This window comes from Nicotiana sylvestris, chromosome 11, assembly GCF_000393655.2.
Source record: "Nicotiana sylvestris chromosome 11, ASM39365v2, whole genome shotgun sequence".
Taxonomy (NCBI): Eukaryota; Viridiplantae; Streptophyta; class Magnoliopsida; order Solanales; family Solanaceae; genus Nicotiana; species Nicotiana sylvestris.
This window is the reverse complement of record NC_091067.1, coordinates 49,093,717-49,113,859: the sequence shown is the minus strand read 5'-3', so window position 1 is coordinate 49,113,859 and position 20,143 is coordinate 49,093,717. Positions and strand designations below refer to the sequence as shown.

The window sequence follows — 20,143 nt, the reverse complement described above, 5'->3', positions numbered from 1 at the left end:
TACAATTATTATAATTTAAGGAACATCACATATTTTCACTGGATTGCTGATGGTTCTATTGACTATAAATGCATAAGTTACTTGAGACTGAGAAAACTATCTTTTCCTGAAATTTTTTCTTCTACTAAATTTATGTACCTGTGATTTAAGCCAAACAATTTGTGCCGAGGGTCTATTCGGGAACAGCCTCCCTACCCCCAGGGTAGGGGTAAGTCAGCGTACACACTACCCTCCCCAGACCCCACTTATGGGATTATACTGGGTTGTTGTTGTTGTTGTTGTTGTTGATTTAAGCCAAACAATTGCCTCGTCAGTCGTACTTTGTTGCAACAGCTTTACTTTGCTATAGTCTTAGACAAACATGGTTGATCGAAAAAAACTAATTAGTGGATCCATTCATGATTCGACTCAGTAGACTATGCAAGGTTGCCATCCCTTCAGCTTCAAAAAGAAAGAACAACCCATAGTCGAACTCCATTGCACTTTCCATTAACCATTTATGTAAGAACATCTCATAAAAATAATACCTACTTCTAATAACTTCAACATATGCAATACAAGAGATTTCATATACACAAATCTCACATAACAATAATAACTTAATGACATACGTATTCTACATAGTATATTTGTGTCCTAGCCATACCGTGCACGCTTAGTTTTAGTTCCTTTTTTCCCTCATAAATTGTATCATGTTTGAAATGATGTTGTCATCACATCCTTTTTTTTTTTAAAAATCAAAGCAGTGACACGACCATGTCAATACTACTTAGGGTACATCGTACAAGTAATTGCAAGTTTAAAACAACCGGATGACTTATAATGCAACAATTTGGGCACTAATTTATGGTCAACGCAGCAAGTTTCTTTGCCCATTTGAAAGAGCTAACTCATTCCCAAATTGCTCTTTTTAAGGCATGAATAAACTCAATATACTAAAGAATGGTCAATGCAAGCCTAAACAATCTACATCACACTAGGTAAAGGAACACACTTGAAAACTTCAATCACGACTGCAAATTCTTTAATTTTAAACATTGAACAAAGTACAAAGATACTCCCTCTGTTCAATTTATGTGACGTAGTTTGACTCGGCACGGAGTTTTAAGAAGAAAAAAGAAGATTGTTAAAACTTGTGGACTTAAAAGTTTGAAGGGTAAAAGCTTTGTGGGGCCATAGCATCTATGTGGCTATAAAAGCTTTTCATTATGGTAAAATAGGTTAAATGAAAAGTTTAAAGTTAAATTGTCTCCAAGTATAGAAATATGTCATTCTTTTCAAAAAGGAGTAATAAGGAAAGCGTGTCACATAAATTGAAATGGAGGCAGGATATCACCTACTTCAGAATTCAAAGTCCTTCAACCAAGAGTAAAGTTGCTGATGAAATCTAAATCTAAATATGTAGCATAGGAAAATCAATTAATCACTGCTTCAGCCATTGCTTCCAACACTTCACAAAACCTGTCATCTTATCCTTTCTTCCCAAAACGCCCAATCATTTATCGGTGACTTTCTAAATCAAGCTTTGATAAAAGAGTAGATTGCTCGACCACGGAAGGCAATGAGAGACGAATTTAGTAGGACCTGACCATTAACATAAGCACTCTAGCTGAGGAAATAACACATTTGCTCATCTCTAGGCCAAGAAGTGACTTTAGGATCTTTACCAACTGCAAGCGGTGAACAAATATCTACCAAATTATAGGTCAGGAATATACACTTAGTCACTAAAGTGAGAAAAAAAGAAGAGATTTTACAGTTAAATTTGTATTTTAAAAAAATCTGGTGGAATAACATATCCAACAAAAGTACCGAGTCAGGAAAAGAAGTATGTCATAAGGTTCAATATGAGAACTTGAAGCAAACCTGGTGTTTATGCCGTTGACTTCTGTCCCTCAACTTTTCACAAACTAGTTTTAAATCGCATGTGACATTGAATAAGTCCTCTGCATCAGGATGGAATTCATGGAAGATGCTCTTTTCACTAATTCCCAACTTAAGATCTGAAAGATGAAGACATTGAAATTGGCATCATTGGGTATGGAGGGAGATCCTACAGATTAAGCATTGACAAAAAATCATCACACCTTTCAGAATTATCATTATAATCCATTTCATTTCTTGGGCATTTGTTTTTCTGATGAGATCAGACAGAATTGAAGTCTTCTCTGCTCTGTTAAAACAATAGAAATACATCTTCATGAAGCATAATATAACAAGCTAAGTGAATAGTGAATAGTGGAGCAACAAAGTATCTGATCAAGTTCTTTCTAAAACAATGGTCTCTGAAGAAGCAACCAAAGTCTACAACTAAAGTATGCATTTACAGGCTTCCTGCAGGAGATCTAGGCTTTGAGTTAACAATGCAACAGATCTAGGGGTTGTTTGGTTGGAAACAAATTATCCTGGGATTAATAATGATGAGATTATAATGCAGGGAATAATAATGAGGGGATTATTTAGTGGATATACTTTTATTGTAGATGTTTGGTTCATTGGACTAAAAATGAGATATACGGGGTATAAATAAAACTTGTGTTTGGTTTAAACTAGAGAGATTGGGATAGGGATGGCAAACAGGCGGGTCGGGTCGGATATGGGAATTAATAATGATGAGATTATAATACAGGGAATAATAATGAGGGGATTATTTAGTGGATATACTTTTATTGGTAGATGTTTGGTTCATTGGACTAAAAATGAGATATACGGGGTATAAATAAATTGTGTTTGGTTTAAACTAGAGAGATTGGGATAGGGGTGGCAAACAGGTGAGTCGGGTCGAAAACGGGTAATGCAAAAACGGATAAATTATCCGACCCAACTCATATTTCATACAGATGAAAAACAGGTTAACCGGCGGATAATATGGATATCCATATGGATATCCATATTATCCATGGCTTATTGAGTATGATCACTTTTGGGAGAATTCCTAGTCTCCCAAACTTAAGGAACCTCTAATTTGAGGTTTTACAAATGTAAAAGTTAACACATTAGTTATCCATTGGTTATCCATTTTCTAAATGGATAATATGGTTTTTATCCATATTCAACCCGTTTTAAAAAATTCATTATCCAACCCATTTTTTAATGGGTAATATGGGTGGATAACTATTTTCTTTTATCCATATTGCCAGCACTAGATTGGGATAAAAAGAAACAACAGCAGCAAGATAATAATAAGATAGCTCCCAGGCACATTTCCCAAGACTAAAGCTTCTTAGTCTTTCTTTTCGTTCCATCCTCTTTTGCAGGGGGAAATCCGGTGTTGTGGCCGGATTTTAACCAGTTCCTTACCAATATAAGTTTAAGAGTACTATCCAATAAAGATGGTGTTAATATCATTTATTTTGCAGTGGGTTTTAAGTCATGAAATCATCAGAAGTGAGTCCAGAGCTGAGGAATGGTATGAATGGACGGAGCGCGGCAGAAATCTTATTAGAAGAACCACTTTCAGCAGGAAGACAATGGCGTGGCTTTGCGAGGCCTTGAAGGAAGCATCGAAAATTAAAGGGAACCACGTGAAAAGATGGAAATTTCATGATCAGTTTTTTGAGTTTTTCTGTGCAAGAAATTATAATACGTATGGTCGCTAAATAACCATAATCAGTGTTCAAGGGAGAAGGAGATCTGTCATTATTATCCCGGAGATAGCATTTAATACTGGATGGCTGGACATTGCCTTGAAGATTGAAAGATTCATTAATTACAAAGTCAGACAAACAGTTATAAATGCACCCAAAATTACAGAGAAAGGTCTTTTGTACTCGGATACTACCAGAAGATATAAATGGTCCTCCAGAGAGATGAATGAAGCTACGATCCAAACGAAAGGTGATATCATTAGTATTCCTGGAGATTCCAACACTATGCAGAATGATCTCCTAAGCAGGAGCTTGGTGGGTAGCTTGCTAGAAGAAATTACAGATATCCCTGCCTTATCGGAAATTCGTCGTTAGGTTAGTAGCAACTAGAAGCAGGCTCACGGCACCAACATCTATGAGATGGGCTACAATCGATTTCTTTTTGAATTTTCTTCTAAATTAGTGGTTGACCACGTTCTGAAAGGAGACTGGAGTTGGAAAAAGCATAAAATTAACCTTCAATGGTGGTTTCCGACGGTGTGCTCTATTCCAAGAGAAGAGAAGATTAATCATGTGGGGGTCAGAATTGTAGGGCTTCCTCTTCAATTGTGGTCCCATAATGTTTTCAAAAACGTTGGGGATTTTTGCGGTGGGTGGATTCAAACTGAAGAAGAAACAGAACTGAAAAACCACCTAAAATGGGCGAGAATAAAAGTTAAAGGTGATGGCAGTTCAGATCCTAAAGCTGTGAAGGTGGAGTTGAAGGTTTAATATCGGAGATCCAAATTTGGTGTGAAGCTCCAGTACGTACCAGTATCGGAGAAGACGGAGGAGGGAGGCAATCGGACCTTCGGATAACAGAGGCTACTCAAAGTACCAGGGGAGGGGCTCAATGTATTTCTGACATGACGGGGCACGTGGGATGCTCAAAGCTTTCATGTAATGTGAATTTAAAAACCACACGTGACAGCTCACGTGAGAAAGGGACACAAGTTTTAACTCCAAATCCGGATAGGGAACAACAGGTTATTAAGAGGACATTGAGCCCAGATATTTTGGCCCAATGTGTATCGGAGGAGATCTCTTTTAGGGTCCATAATTCCGAACCCGGATTAGGGCCAGGCCCGATCCTTTTAGTGAAGAGATAAAGGCAAATAGTCAAGAAATAGATACGATCAAATCAGGCCTAGAAGAGTCTTCAGAGGGAGACAACAACAGAAAAGAACAGGAAGGAGGAAAGGAGTACGATCAACAGAATCCAATTGAAGAGTTCAATGCTATGACTCTTTTTGAAGACAGAGGTACACAAGATGAACTACTGGAAACCTACAACACACACATGCAAGCAAAACAAATGGAGAAAGCTGTTGGATGGGCAATTGAAGAAGCAGTACCTCTAAACCTTCAAAGTTTAGAGGAAGAGAAGGATCCAGAATTTGATGCAACTATCTGGGTTCATCAGAACATTATTAGACTTAGCAAGGAATTTGGTGTCAACTTTCAAGGTTGTGAAAGAGAAGCTTTGGAGCTCTTTTCAAAAATCGACAATAAAAGACGAGAACAAAAGGAAATCAGAACTATAGGAGATGGAGACCCCAAAAAGAAAGGGTTTCAAAGAGTGAAAGGGGCCGGAAATTGGGAGTAATTTCAGGAGTAATGGAACTAGAAGTAAGGGGGGATGTATTGTCATAAGTGAACAATGAAGGTAAATATTGTATCATGGAATGTTATGGGGTTAAATCGTCAAAGGAAGAGAGTTCTGATAAGAAGTATGATGAACAACTGGAAAGCAGATGTTTTTTGTTTTCAAGAATCCAAGTTAGAAGGGGATATCAGGGAGATTGTAAAAGAGTTATGAGCCAATAGGTGGGGGAATTTTGCACAATTAGAAGCTAGTGGGACTAGAGGGGGTATAGTTGTTCTGTGGGACAAAAGGGTATGGGATGGGGAAATTAGCAGTTTGGGGTCTCATACTATCACATGTAAGTTTTCTGGTAGATCTCAGGAACTTATTTGGCACTTATCTAGTGTGTATGCACCAAATGACAGTAGAGACAGGGAAGAAGTGTGGTGGGAATTGGCAGGGGCCAGGGGTTTATTTGATGGACCATGGGTGGTTTGTGGAGATTTTAATACTGTGAGATTTCCATCAGAAAAGAAAAACTGCAACAGAATTACAAGAGGGATGAAGGATTTCACTGATTTTATTGAAGATATGGAACTAGTAGATATGCAATTAGCAGGAGGCAACTACACATGGAGAAAAAGTGACAATCATAATATAGCTGCTAGACTCGACAGATTTCTGGTATCTGGAATGAAGGATTTAGAAACATCAAACAATCAATACTTCATAGAGTAATATCAGACCACTCACCACTGATGCTTCAATGTGGCAACTGGGATCCAGTCAAATCTTACTTTAAGTTTGAAAATTGGTGGCTGCAAACAGATGGATTCACAGATAGAGTTAGAGATTGGTGGAATTCCTTTAGTTGTGAAGGAAGTCCTGACTTTATTTTGGCCTTCAAGCTCAAAGCCTTGAAGGGAAAACTTAAAGAATGGAGCAAAACTTTACAAGGAAACCTGGAGTTGCAGAAAACAAATGTGCTTAACCAGCTTGCACAATTGGAGGAGATTCATGACCAGAGGCCTCTGAATGAAGAGGAAATTTATGCAAAAACTGCCCTAGCTATGGAGTTTGAGGACATCGCAAAGCATGAGGAGGTGGCCTGGAGGCAAAGATCCAGAGCCTTGTGGCTGAAGCAAGGGTTTAAGAATACAAAATTTTTCCACCGAATCGCCAATTCCCATAGGAGATATAATCATATTGAGCAGCTGGTAGTACAGGGGGAGTTAATACAGAATCATGGTGATATCAAGAAAGAGATCGTCACCTTCTATCAAAAGTTATATTCTGAAGAAGAGGTTTGGAGACCACAAGGTAATCTTAGGAACTATCCTATTCTTACTCCAGAAGACAATCAATTGCTCCAAAGTCATTTTGGTATTCAGGAAATTTGGGATAGTGTGAAGGCATGTGGAGGGGATAAAGCCCCTGGACCAGATGAATACTCAATGGCCTTCTTCATTCAATGCTGGGAAGTGGTGAACGAGGAAGTAATAGCTGCAATTCAAAACTTCTATGAGCAGGGCATTTTTGAAAAGAGTTTCAATGCCACCTTTGTGGCATTGATTCCAAAGAAGGAGGGAGCCAGGGAATTGAAAGACTTCAGGCGTATCAGCTTGATAGGTAGCATCTATAAAATCATCTCCAAGTTATTGACAGAGAGACTTAAGAAAGTAGTGAATAAGCTGGTGGATGCTCAACAGATGGTTTTCATTAAAGGTAGGCAAATAATGGATGTCATTTTAATTGCCAACGAATGAGTGGATGCAAGGATATTAAGCAAGAAGCCTGGCATCTTATGCAAATTGGACATTGAAAAGGCATATGATCATTTGGAACTTTCTGCTTGACACCATGAGGAAGTTGGGTTTTGGTGGTAGGTGGGTTCATTGGATTAAGTTTTGCATCAGTACGATAAGATTCTCAATTCTAATTAATGGAACACCAACTGGCTTCTTTCCTTCGCAAAGGGGCGTAAGGCAGGGTGACCCCCTGTCTCTTTTTTTATTCATCATTGCTATGGAAGGCTTGAATAATATGTTAAGACGGCTCAAACAAACAATTGGATAAGGGGATTCAGGGTAAACTCCAGGGCAGATAGTCAATTGGAGATTTCTCATTTGCAATATGCAGATGACACTCTTGTATTCTCTGATGCTGATAAAGAACATTTGCTAATGCTAAGGATCATTTTTATTTTGTTTGAGGCCATATCTGGTTTGCGTATTAACTGGAATAAAAGCTTTATTTGTCCGGTTAATGAGGTGACAGAGCTTCAAAATTTGGCTGAAATCCTTGGTGGAAAAATTGGGTCGTTACCTACAGTATATTTGGGGATGCCTTTGGGGGCTAAAAGCAAGTCAAAAGGGATATGGAATGGGGTCTTAGAGAAATGTGAGAAGAAGCTAGCTAATTGGAAGAGCCAATACCTTTCTATGGGAGGAAGATTAATTTTGATTAACTTAGTACTTGATGTTATGCCTACATATATGATGTCTTTATTCCCAATCCCAGTGAATGTGGTGAATAGAATAAATGCCTTGAGAAGAAATTTCTTATGGGAAGGAAATAGTGATAAGAAGAAAATTCACTTGGTCAGATGGAATTCCCTTACTTGTAACAAGAAGGAAGGGGGGCTGGGAATGAATTTGAAGATTCAGAATCATAGTTTATTGATGAAGTGGTTATGGAGATTTGCTTCAGAAGAACAATCCCTATGGAAAGAGGTAGTCAAACAAAAGTATGGTATGGAAGAAAAATGGACAACCAAGCATGTGAGAAGCCCCTACGGGGTCAGTTTGTGGAAGTCTATTAGAAACTTGTGGCCTAAGCTCATTAACAAGTCAAGCTTCAGAGTTGGAAATGGTAGGAAAGTATCTTTCTGGGAGGATAATTGGCTAGGCCAAGCTTCACTGAAACAACTTTTTCCAGACATATATCTACTTAATCAACAGCAAAAAGCAACAATAGGAGATGTGTGGTCAAACCAGGGTTGGAGTCTTACCTTCAGGAGATTACTGTATGATTGGGAGATTGATCGGATATCAGATTTCTACAAGATCTTGGAACAATTCAAAGGGACCTCCAATGCTGAAGATGGTGTTACATGGCAAGGGAATAGCAAAGGAAAGTTCTTCGTCAAAGCAGTATATAAGGAATTCAATATTTCAAATAATCAGGTTGGTTGTTGGCCATGGAAATTGATTTGGAAGGTTAAAATTCCTTATAAAGTGGCCTGTTTTACATGGTTGTTGACAAAGGAGGCAGTTCTAACCTAGGATAACTTGGTCAAGAGAGGATACCAATTTTGTTCTAGATGCTACTTATGTGGAAAGGAGGCAGAGACAACATTGTAGGGTTACCTCAAACCTATGTAGGATGTTCATCAACTTGAGGGGATTTTTGTGGGTTATGCCAAGAAGAATTAGTGAAGTTCTAGCTTGCTGGAACATAGAAGGCAACCTTCCCGGTTATAGACAGAGATGGAAGATTGTCCCTGCTTGCATTTGGTAGACAATTTGGAAAGAAAGAAACCGAAGATGCTTTGAAGATAGATCCAGTAATGTCCAAAATATGAAAATGAATTGTTTAGTTCTTTTTTACTTTTGGTGTAAAGGAGAATACTTAGAAAACCATGAATCTATTTTTGATGTATTAGAATCCTTATGAGAAGAAAAAGGATTAGGAGAGCTTCTCCTACGCTTCACCTTGTAATTATGGATGACTCCACATATTCTATGTAGTCTTATTATTTATATACAAATGTTACCTTTTCAACAAAAAAAAAATTGGGATAAACTTTTATTTTCAATTTTAACCTTTCCTTTCTTAAAATTAATTTGGAAAAAAACTTTGGAAAAGGGCAAATGTGCCATTTTAGTCTCTTATCCCAGGATTAATGATCCTCGGATTGTTAACCCACCCACCCTCAATGTGGGATAAAAATAATGTCACAATATTGATATAACTATCCCGAGATTGTTAATCCTGGAAGTGAAAATCCTACCAAATGTGGGATAACTAATCCCAAATTTAATCCTGGAACTATAATCTCTTATCACTCAAACCAAATGACCCCCTAAAGTTTAACAATACAACAAGTCTAAGTTTACCTATCAAAAATAAGAATACAATGTGACTAAGTTTTTGATATGCTTGAGCATGATGGCTTTACAAGATCTGCTTCTTCCTCATTAACAATTTGGTAATATGCACTCCTATAACTAAAATATTGGTATAAAAAAGCAATAGCTTTGACCATATTAGAAACTTGAAAGCTAGAGATAAAAATGAATTTCAACATGTCTACAATTTTTGCATTCTACGTCAGATCACAAGACCGAGTTTCACGCTCTTCCATACAACAAGTTGGCCTATGCAGCTGACAAGATCAACTTGTTTGAGAACTAGCCATTATTGAAAAAGAATGTTGATCAATAATTCAACTGATGTGCCATGATTGATGGTAAAGACTATTGGTCAATATGGATGAATCTAAGACAAGTCTCAAAGCATGGCATTTTTGCTTTGGCGGAGCTTGCCATGCCACATGACAAATACATTGAAAGGGCAGAAAATATTAGAAGATTAAAAAACATGAACGTTAAATAATTCAAAATGTCAAAGCAAATGCATAACCACCGGATTAAGCCAAAAAAAAAAAAAAAGAATAGTTGGTATCGAGGCTTAATTGTAGTTATATTAGGTTTGCTGCTTGACAGGGGTCTTTTTTTTTCAAGTTATTCACTTTTACGTTTGTGTAGAGATAAGTGTGATATTTTTTTGGATGAAGTAATGTGTTTCGTTAAAAAAGGCATCAAGGAGATGCAAGATTACATGATACATAATCACAAAATAACAAAAATACAGAAGTGCATTGTATGCCCCAATACAATGTCTCAATCTAGAACAAGAGAGCTAACAAATTCCAAAAAATGGTCAGTACTAATTACTGGGGACATCTTTGTCCAGCAAAAAAGATTGAGTAAACATAAGGTTTTAAGAGAGTGGTTTGGAGTTGAAATGTCATCAAAACATCTTCTATTCCTCTCATTTCAAAGACACCAAAAAATAGTTGCAGGGATCATAAGCCAGATTTTCTTGATGGCCTTATCAACTTTCCAAAGACTCCAACTCATATAAGCTCTCTTATGTTTTGTGGCGTTACCCAATTTAGCCCAAAAATGCAGAAGAACATGTTCCATATGTCAGTAGCTACTGGGCAATGCAGGAAAAGATGGTTAACAGTATCCTGGTGTCTCCTACAGAGATAACAGTTGTTGACCAACTAAAACCCTCTTCTGTTAAGGTTGTCTTGAGTTAAACAAGTTTCATGAAAGGCAATCCAATTGAGACATATGACCTTAACAGGAAATTTGGTCCTCCATATCAGTTTCCAAGGCCAAGCATCAAGTACCTGGATTTGAGAGTATAACTTTGAATAGCATTCTTTAACAGTGAAATTACCCTTGCCGCCCCATCTCATCCTGTCTGAAGTGTTTTCATTTATGTTATAGGCCTCCACATTTGCTAACAGTTCCATCAAGCTTTCTAATTCCTTGTCTTGAACAAATCTTCTAAGATGCACATCCCAATTGTTATTTATCATGTTTTGAGCAATTGAAGAGCTCTTGTCCTGTGCAATGTTGAATAGGCTAGGGAAGTCCTCCATTAGAGCATTATTGTTGAGCCATTTGTCCTTCCAAAACCTGATGTGAGCTCCATTGCCTGGCTTGAAGTGAACATTCTGGAAAAATTCATTCCCCAACTTATTGATATATTCCAAAGGCCCAACTCCGTAAGGTGCATTGACAATTTTAGTACTCCAATTGTCTTTTGGACCATGCTTAGCCTTGATCACCTCCTTCCAGAGGCTTGTTTCACCTGTGCCATACCTCCATAATCACTTCATTAGCAAACTTTTGTTGTGAATTGCAAGATCTCTTACCCCCAAGCCTCCATTACACTTTGGTTGTAAAACTTTCTCCTATTTTATCAGATGGTATTTGTGAAAGCTGTTATTTCCTTCCCATAAGAAGTCTCTTCTGATTTTATCTAGCTTTTTTAGCACCTTACTAGGGATGGGAAACAAGGACATGAAGTAGGTAGGTGTACTATCCAGTACACTCCTGATGAGGGTTAGTCCCCCCCCCCCCAATGGATGGTAATGCGGTTTCCATGAAGCAAATTCTTTTCAAATTTTTCTACAACTCCATTCTAGATTTCACAACTTTTGAATTTGGCTCCCAATGGGAGACCCAAGTATGTACTAGGGAGCGTCCCTATTTTACACCCCATGATTCCTGCCAACTCATCAATGTTAGTCACTCTATTGACCGGGTAACGGTAAATAATGCTTTTCATCATGTTGATATGCAACCCTGATAAGGCTTCAAAAGGCAGTAGTGTAAGGTTTAGAAATTGTATCTGTGATTTTTCAGCCTCGCAAAATAACAATGTATCGTCAGCATACAACAGGTGTGAGATTGTGATTGTGTTTCCTGCATTTGTGCCAACATTGAAACCCTATACTGAAACCGTGAATCCATTGCATTTGTCTTGCCTTTTTCCAACATTTGACTAAAACTCTTCAAGGCTAATATAAACAAAAAAGGGGAAAGTAGATCCCCTTGTTTGATCCCTTTCTGTGGGGAGAAGAAACCCACAGGACCTCTGTTGATTAGAACTGAATATTTGACTGTAGAGAAGTAGTATTTAATCCATTTTAACCATTTATCACCAAACCCCATTCTTCTCAGAATTGATATCAAATAAGACCAGTTTAATTGATTAAATGTCTTCTCTATATCTAGCTTGCACATTACACCAGGTTCCCCATTTTTAATCCTGCAGCCCAAGACCTCATTAGCAATAAGAGTTGCATGAGTTATATGTTGTTGCTTAATAAAGGCATTCTTATGAATAGAAACCAACTTTCCAATTACCTTCTTCAATCGTTCTGCTAATAGCTTGGCAACAATTTTGTAAACACGGCCAATAAGACTAATTGGCATGTAATCCCTCAACTCAATAGCACCCTTCTTGTTAGATATCAAGGCAATAATGAAAGAAGCATTACATGCTCTCACAATGTAGTTGTGCTGATGGAAGTGATTGAGAGCAACCATGATATCAGGTTTGATCTTTTTGAAAGAAAGCCATAGTGAAACCATCTGGTCCTGGGGCTTTGACAGGAGCACATGATTAGATGATGGCATGCACTTCTTCCACAAATTCTCTTTCTAACATCTCCCTTTCGTCCACTGAGAGTCTAGCTACATCCTCAAAACTGACCGTTGATCTCCACCCTTCATTCTCTTTATGAAGATTCAGATAGTACTTTAGGATCTCCTCCCTGATCACTTCTTTCTCATCTGTGATGTCGTTGCCAATTTTGAGCTTGTCAATTGAATTATATCTCCTGTGGGAATTGGCTTATGACCAAAAGTATTTTGTTTTCCTGTCCCCTTCCTTTAACCACAAGCATCGTGATTTGTCTCCATGAAGTTTCTTCAGCTTTAGCAATTTCCTCCAACTCTATTTTCAGATTCAGGAACCTTTGCTTTTCGAAATGATTTGGAATTCTAGTTTCTGTTGCATGCTCTAATGTTGCAAGTTCATCTAGAGCCCTGTGTCTCCTTGTATCAAGCATACCATACACTTCTTTGTTCCGAGGTCCTTTTTCAAGTTTCTCAACTTCTGTATGAACACAAAGTCTGCACTGCCACCAATAGCATAATTCTGCCACCATCCTTTGATCATATCAATGAACCCCTCTTTTTGTAGCCATATATTCTCAAATTTAAAATAGGATGGTGTTGAGCCCCAAACACCACTTTCAAGCAACAAAGGTTTATGATCCGATATGACTTTTGGTAAAGCCAGTTGTTTGATTGCTTTAAAACATTCATTCCACTCTGCAGAGACAAGGAACCTATCAATTCTTGAGGCTTGTAAAGTGTCCTCCCCTCTTGACCAAGTATATTGTGCCCCTTGTAAAGGTAAATCCATTAGCCGAAGGTCTTCAATAATTTCTGAAAAGTTCCTCATAGCTTTACCCCACTTGTGGGATTATACTGGGTGGTTGTTGTTATTGTTGTTGTTGTTGTTCCTCATAGCGTTGGTCCTTCTAGTGCAGTTTAGCCTCTCTGATTCATATATGCGCATTGAAGTCCCCTCCGACCACCTATTGATCACTCCAAATTCCTCTTATAAACCTAATTCTTGCCAGAAGCCCTTCCTTTCTGCATTAGAATGAGGGACATAGACTCCTGTAAAACCCCACCTGAAGTCCTTCTGTAAACTTTCAAGGAAGCAAGTGATTGTGTAGTAAACCTGATGAGAGTCAATACGTCTCCAGACTCTCTTATCCCATACAATGATAATACCCCCTCTAGCGTCACTAACCTTCAATTCTACCCAATCAGCCCACCTATTCCCCCAAATCTGATAAATTAAACTAGATGGTAAGTTGTCCATTTTTGTTTCTTGGAGACACAAAATGTCAGCTTTCTGTTTCCTAACAAATGAAGTGATAGTACTCCTTTTACTCTATCATTGAGACCCCTAATGTTCCAGCTAAGAATTTTCACTCTCATCTGAATATAATTTTTCCGTGCCGGCCCCTATCCCTTCTATTCCTCCTATCATAATTGATGCCAGATATCAAGTTTTGAACCTCATTCTCCCTTTTTTTCTTCCCTTTCCCCTTCCAGCTAGATGAAGAATGTGAATCCCAATGTTGTAGTTGAACCTGCTTCTTCTAGTCCATTCTCATGATTAGGTCAAAAATTCCATGTTCGAACCTTGCTATATTGATCCCAAAAGCCTTGCATGCTTTCCCCATAACTAACTTTGTCCACTTCGAGGATTCAACTGTAGTGGGTTGTTGAATACCCTGCTGGATTCCTTGCAATTCCAGTTGTTCTCCTTCGTGCCAAGATAGAGGAAGAGATTCACTAAAAATCGGTGTCTGAGCACACAATTGTTGTTAAAGCCATATCAGACCAACATAAACAATGGGAGAGACCCTTGAGATTGTTGATAAAAGATTATGCATCATAATCGGTCTCATCATCAGCTTCCGAGTGCGTATCCAAGTTTTCAGCATGAGGAGTTGTTTCAGAGATTGTTATTGTGTTTTGGGTCTGTTGAGAAATAGTTGTAGAAGAAGGTTTTACCACGCAGTTGTTTACCGAGGTCTGGCAAGAGCCCTTTAGCATTCCACTTCTAAATAAATGTGGGCTTAGTTGCCTTAGACTTGGAATGGGCCTTCTTTTTTGGGGCTTTGTAATAATTAACATTTTGGGCTGCCCCAAGATCTTTAATAATTCCCATCAATATCGTAAGCCTCTACTTTGGCTATCATTTCCATCAAGCTTTCAATCTCCCGGTCTTGAGTCGCTCTTCTAAAGTGCACATCCCAGGTATTGCTAGTTCTGTTTTGAGCAATTGAGGAGTTCTTGTCCAGAGCAAAGTGGAGTAAATTAGGACTATCCCCCATTTTAAAATTATGGCCTAGGACTTGTTCCCCCCACCCCCACACACACACAACTTGGTGCTAAGTGGGAATGTAAAATCCCACCAAAGCAACCTCAATATTTTATTAGAGTCCTTTTACTTCTGGGACAGAGATTGCCCGTACCGTTCTTTTTCTTTTGTAACTCCATTTTACCCAGTTTTGTATTGACTTATCATCTAAAGAAAAACAAGGCCATACCCCAGTCCCACCTTGAGTCCAATGAGCCAAACCTAAGATAAGATATCCAACAACTTTCGATAAGAAAAAAAGATAAATATCCAACAATTCCTTCACCGAGAATATAATCAGCCCGTTAGTATAGTATCTCGCTACTATTTATCAACCAAAAAAGCATAGTATCTCACTACTAAAAATAGTAAAATACTACCTAATTGCCATCTGTCAACTAAAAGATCCTAAAGTTTACTCTGATTTTGCTGCACAACATAATAGAATAGAAACAAAATGAGAAGTGGAAACAGAAGCAATGGTATTATGCAATCCATTTATCACTATACTATACTATATATTAAGGTTATTATTGAGATTTTAAAGTATTTTTTCTTTTGCTTTCCCACACCAAAAGGCTAGCGGGACATCCAAATCCAATTAAACGAAAACAAGAATAACATGGACACTTGCAACAATAACATGGGTGAGATGTAACCAGATGGTACTACAAAGAAATAGCAACTTTTAAGATAAATACAACAAGCAGAACAGCAAAAGAGCAATATCTACAGCTCAACTTCCCATTTTCCCCTCCCCCGACAAAAGAAATTGACATAAGAACGCATAATTTACATTAAGAGGCCATAAAATTGGGTTGCAAAAGATAAGGACATAATATAGACATCCCTTCTAACTTCTGATAACACCTCAGCTATCTTCTTATCACTCTGACAACCGTGGTCAAATCCAAGTAGTAGATCAATTCTTTTTTTTAAGGACATACTTCGGTTCATGTTAGGAATCAAATCCGATAAATTTGAAGAACTTCTACCACAGCTCAACTAGGATTAGACATATCTACCTATTTTGAGGCCAAAGATTCATACTAAAACTGCTAGTTATAACCATACATTGCTCAAGGAAGAATATATTTGAGGTAAAGACAGCTTCTTAATGTATAACTACAGAAATCAGGAGGATAAAGATATACAGAAACTGGTAGGCTATAAGTATGGAAATCACAATGATAAAGATATAAACAAATATGGAAACTTCACCTGTTTTCACTGGACGCCAAGTGATCAAGGAATTCATTTAGTTCCTTAATTGTTAGCCCAGCAGAGGCCATTCCCTGTCTACGTTGGAGGACCTATTCACAAGTGGCATTTTAATGTGGCTACTTATCCATATATATGTCACAACTTTTAGCATTCTGAAGAAGAAAAAGTAAACCAAGAACATTTGCAACATAACGATCTGAGGGGAAAAAATAATAAAGTTGTATTATCACCATAGTGATAATGTAATAACAAGTGCAACAATAATTTCGATAAAAAAATAACAATAACAACACGGTTGCTAATGGATCTTACAAAAAGAAGTTGTAATAACAGCAAAAAAAACTCATGAAAAGGTAAGTGCTTATAATGTGTTAATTAGTATCTGTTTCCTGTTATTTTAGCTTGTTCTTGAGTATTAATAGGATGCTTCAGAAGTCATTTAGGTCTCATTTTTTTGCACTTAATCATTCAAATCTTAGTTATTAAGTGTTTGTTTTTTAGGTCGAAATCTTAATCATTCAAATCTCTATCATTAAGTGCATATGTTTTTTCCTCTTGCAACTACTTAATGCATCTAAATAAATTTGAATGATAAAGACTTATAACAAAGTCTTAATATTATTAAGATGCTATTGGTTCGAATTTTTGCAAATAAGGCATTTCACCACTATTCCATCCATTTACACTGCTACTCACCGCCATTGTTGCCCATCACTTTCAACTACCACCGCCAATCTCAACCACAACCACTACCACCACCAATCGCCGCAGTCAGCTGTCAGAGCCACTGGCCACCGTCAATAATCATCACAACCAACCATCAATATCACAACCACCATCAATCACCGCTATTATTCGTCACCAATCATCTATCACCATCATCCACCATAATTATCAATTGCCCTCACCAACTACCACCACCAACCACTACTGTCAGTTACCATCACCACTAGCTACTAATCATAACCACCATCGCACGGACCACCGTATAAATTTTAATTTTTGTAATATTTAGCTGATATAGTATTAGATTAATTAGAATTTTATTTGAATTTTAAACTTATTAATTTTGAAGAAAGACAAACTTCTAACATTCAGATGCAGTCTTAATTATTTAATATTCAGACCTTAATATAACATCTTAATATTTAAATTTGTATTCAGATTCAGACGTCTAAATAATAATAAACATCTAAATATTCAAATGCCTATTCAAATTCAATTGTCTTAATCTTAATAAAAATAAATGGGGTCTTAGTTCTTATTTGCTGGCCCGGCAGAGGTCATTCCATGTTTGTGCTTGAGGACCTATTCACAAGTGGCAATTATAAATGTGTACTTATCTATGCGTATATTACATCTTGCAGTTTTCTTAAGAAGAGAAAAGGTTAACCAGAAACATCAACAACATGACAAACTCAGGGGAAAACATAATAATGTTGTATTATCACTGCAGTAATAATGTTATAACTACAATAATAAACAAAAACAATAACAACACAGCTATCAAACATATTAGACCGCTGATGTGAGCCCTCAGTATCAACTTCCACCTCCAGTCCAGAAGGTCAGGTTCTCATTCAACACTAGGTCATTTTAAAGATATAAATGGTTACGGAAAATAGTGGTCTAGCTATCAAGGAGCTGATTAGTTGGGAAAACTTAGCTCCAAAAATAAACAATTTGGGAAGATTGGAGCTACATCAAACAGCAGTTCCTTGAGTTTCAGGACCAGCAAAGATCTTAAGGACAAGGTCAATCTCTAAGAAGAAGGGAATGTGATGACTGAACTAGCAGCATAAATAAATGTAGAGAGATAATAACAGGGAAAATCTGTTATGTTTATAGGAATATAAGAGTCAAGTGTGTGAGGCTGAGTGACCGAGGTGGTTTTGGGTCACGTGCAATGATTGAAGGGACAGCTTTGATCATTTCAGACTCGAGTACGTAAAGAGTAAAACCTTCTCTAGCGCTACCACCAAATTAGTGCAAGCCTACCGTTTAAAACCATACAAGAATCAATCTGTAAATTTACCTCCAAATAGCGAAGAAGAATTTACCTCGGCAGCGACAAGAGAGAAGTTTCCGGCATTGGAGCCAGTTTTGGGGCCGCCTTTACGCCAGTTGAGGAGCCGTCGGGCATCATCGGAGTCACGGGACATGGCAAGGGCATCAATGAGGCACGTGGCAAGCACGTGCTCTTTGAGTCCATAAGAGCCACGCTCTCGGTCGAGACCAGGAAGAATGAGCCGCATAGCAGCGAAATTGTCCTGAGGCTTCCTGCAGAAGGCGTCTAGAAACTTCCGGAACTTGGACCGCTTCTGAGCTGATGATTTGCTCTTCTGTATCCACTGGAATAGGCTAACCATTACGCTGAACTTTATGTCTTCTCCGCCAATACTACTACCACCACCATCTACGGCGGAAGTCGCCATTTTCTTGGGGGGTTTTGGGTGCCAATTTCGAACAGTTCGAATTGAAGCGTACTCGACAAATTTGCTGGGAATGAATTTAACTCGAAATTCATATTTTTTTAGGGAGTTTTATACCCATTGGCCTTTCTACCCACCAAACTAATTACCCTTCCATTGCAGTGGGTAATTATTTCTTTTGTTCTCATTTTCCTTTTTACTTCTTTGCTTTTTTTCTTTTCTTTCTTTTCTCCTTTTATTTTTTCTGATTTTTCTTTCTTTTTACTTTTTTCTTTTCATATATTTTTCCAGAATTATATTATTCTTTATTTTCTTTATTAATCATAATATGATTTTATACTCAATCTGGCTTGTTTCTTTTTATTTTTCTTTCGTTTTCTTTATTTTTTAATTTCCTGTTCCTTTTCTAATTTCATTTATTTATTTTTTTAATTTCTTTTTTTTCATATTACTATTTTATGTCTTCTAACACCTACTTCTTATACAATGAATATTATTTTCAGGGAACTCCATCAAAAATATCATTTAAGAAAACATTTGCAAGGTCCTAGTTGAAAAAATTAAAAATAAAGTCAAAATGACTTATTTATTACGGAATACTATTATATTATATTGTATACTATAACAGTATAGTGTTACTATAACCATGACTTTAACTTTGCATAATAGCACCTAGATGATTCCACAAATAGCAGTCGAAGGATACTATTATGGTATATTGTGAGCACGTGATTTTTGTTTCGCGCGACAATCGCTCCAAAAGAAATAAAAAAAATGTGACAAATGGTCCTGTTGTACAGGTTTTGGATTTTTGTGTGGCATATTCGTTAGTTATCTGTAATCCCGTCCGTGTTTATTTTATTCAATAAATAAATAAATAAATAATGTGCATCTTTCATTTTTATTTCTGTCATTAAGTGATGTTAGTATAATTAATGTAAAATGTTGTTTATGGTTTTACATGGTATTATGTGTTAAATTAATTCAAAAAATAATAATAATAATAATAATAAAGAGAAGAAAGAACTCTCGGACTTGGGCCAGTCCAATTTTAAACAAATTGGCCCAAACAAACTCAGCCCAAAACTCGTGCTTGCCCGGTCCATGACCAGCCTACTTCAAGAACGTCCAAACGACGCCATTTTAATCCAGGCTGATCTGAGAACCCCGTACCCACTAACAGACCCGACCCGTCTCACCCGGACCGACCTCAACCCTTTACCCTTGAAACGACACTGTTCCCCGTTAGTTGAAGGATCCTGGCCCTTCATCGTGTCTCATCCACCAGGATCCATCTATCCACTAACTATATAAACCAAGATCTCTCACCTCGCGCCCTAGTCCAAACCCCCCCTGCCTTAGGTCGTCTTCATCAGACCTCAGGCCTCCAAACCCTAGCCGCCCCTATATTCTTCACCATGAAAGCCGGCGGCATGGACGCCGGTGACCACACCCTTAACACCATAGAACCCCCTTGCCATCCTGAACCTGGATCTTTTAACCACTTAGCTCGAATCCCTTCCCACCTTCTCGAATCTTCGTTTGAAGATTCGAGTCGGAACTTGACTTGCACCGTTTAACCCCAGTTTCACACCAGACCCCCCTCGTGACCAAACCATGCTTGGTTTGGTCCGAATCTGACCAGGGAAGCATGAATCCCAGATCTAATTTTTGGAACCTTAGGGTTCCTCGTCACTGGTCCATATCTCGTTTAAACCAAGAGATTAAGGTCTAATGGACCT

At 37.7% G+C, this 20,143-nt stretch overlaps 1 protein-coding gene across 2 annotated transcripts in view; it reads right to left on the bottom strand.

The window, feature by feature from the left end:
* Positions 1 to 18,550, bottom strand: part of LOC104217038 (DNA ligase 4) — a 50,464-nt gene extending 31,914 nt beyond the window's left edge. For both annotated transcript variants that reach the window (XM_009767190.2, XM_070163134.1), the window contains exons 1-4: positions 18,030 to 18,550; positions 15,967 to 16,058; positions 2,088 to 2,173; positions 1,867 to 2,003 (exon numbers count right to left, since the gene is read on the bottom strand). In XM_009767190.2, the coding sequence (XP_009765492.1) occupies positions 1,867 to 2,003; positions 2,088 to 2,173; positions 15,967 to 16,058; positions 18,030 to 18,404 (690 nt within the window). In that variant the 5' untranslated portion in view covers positions 18,405 to 18,550. The remainder of the gene's footprint in view (positions 1 to 1,866; positions 2,004 to 2,087; positions 2,174 to 15,966; positions 16,059 to 18,029) is intronic.
* Positions 18,551 to 20,143: the final 1,593 nt, after the last annotated feature.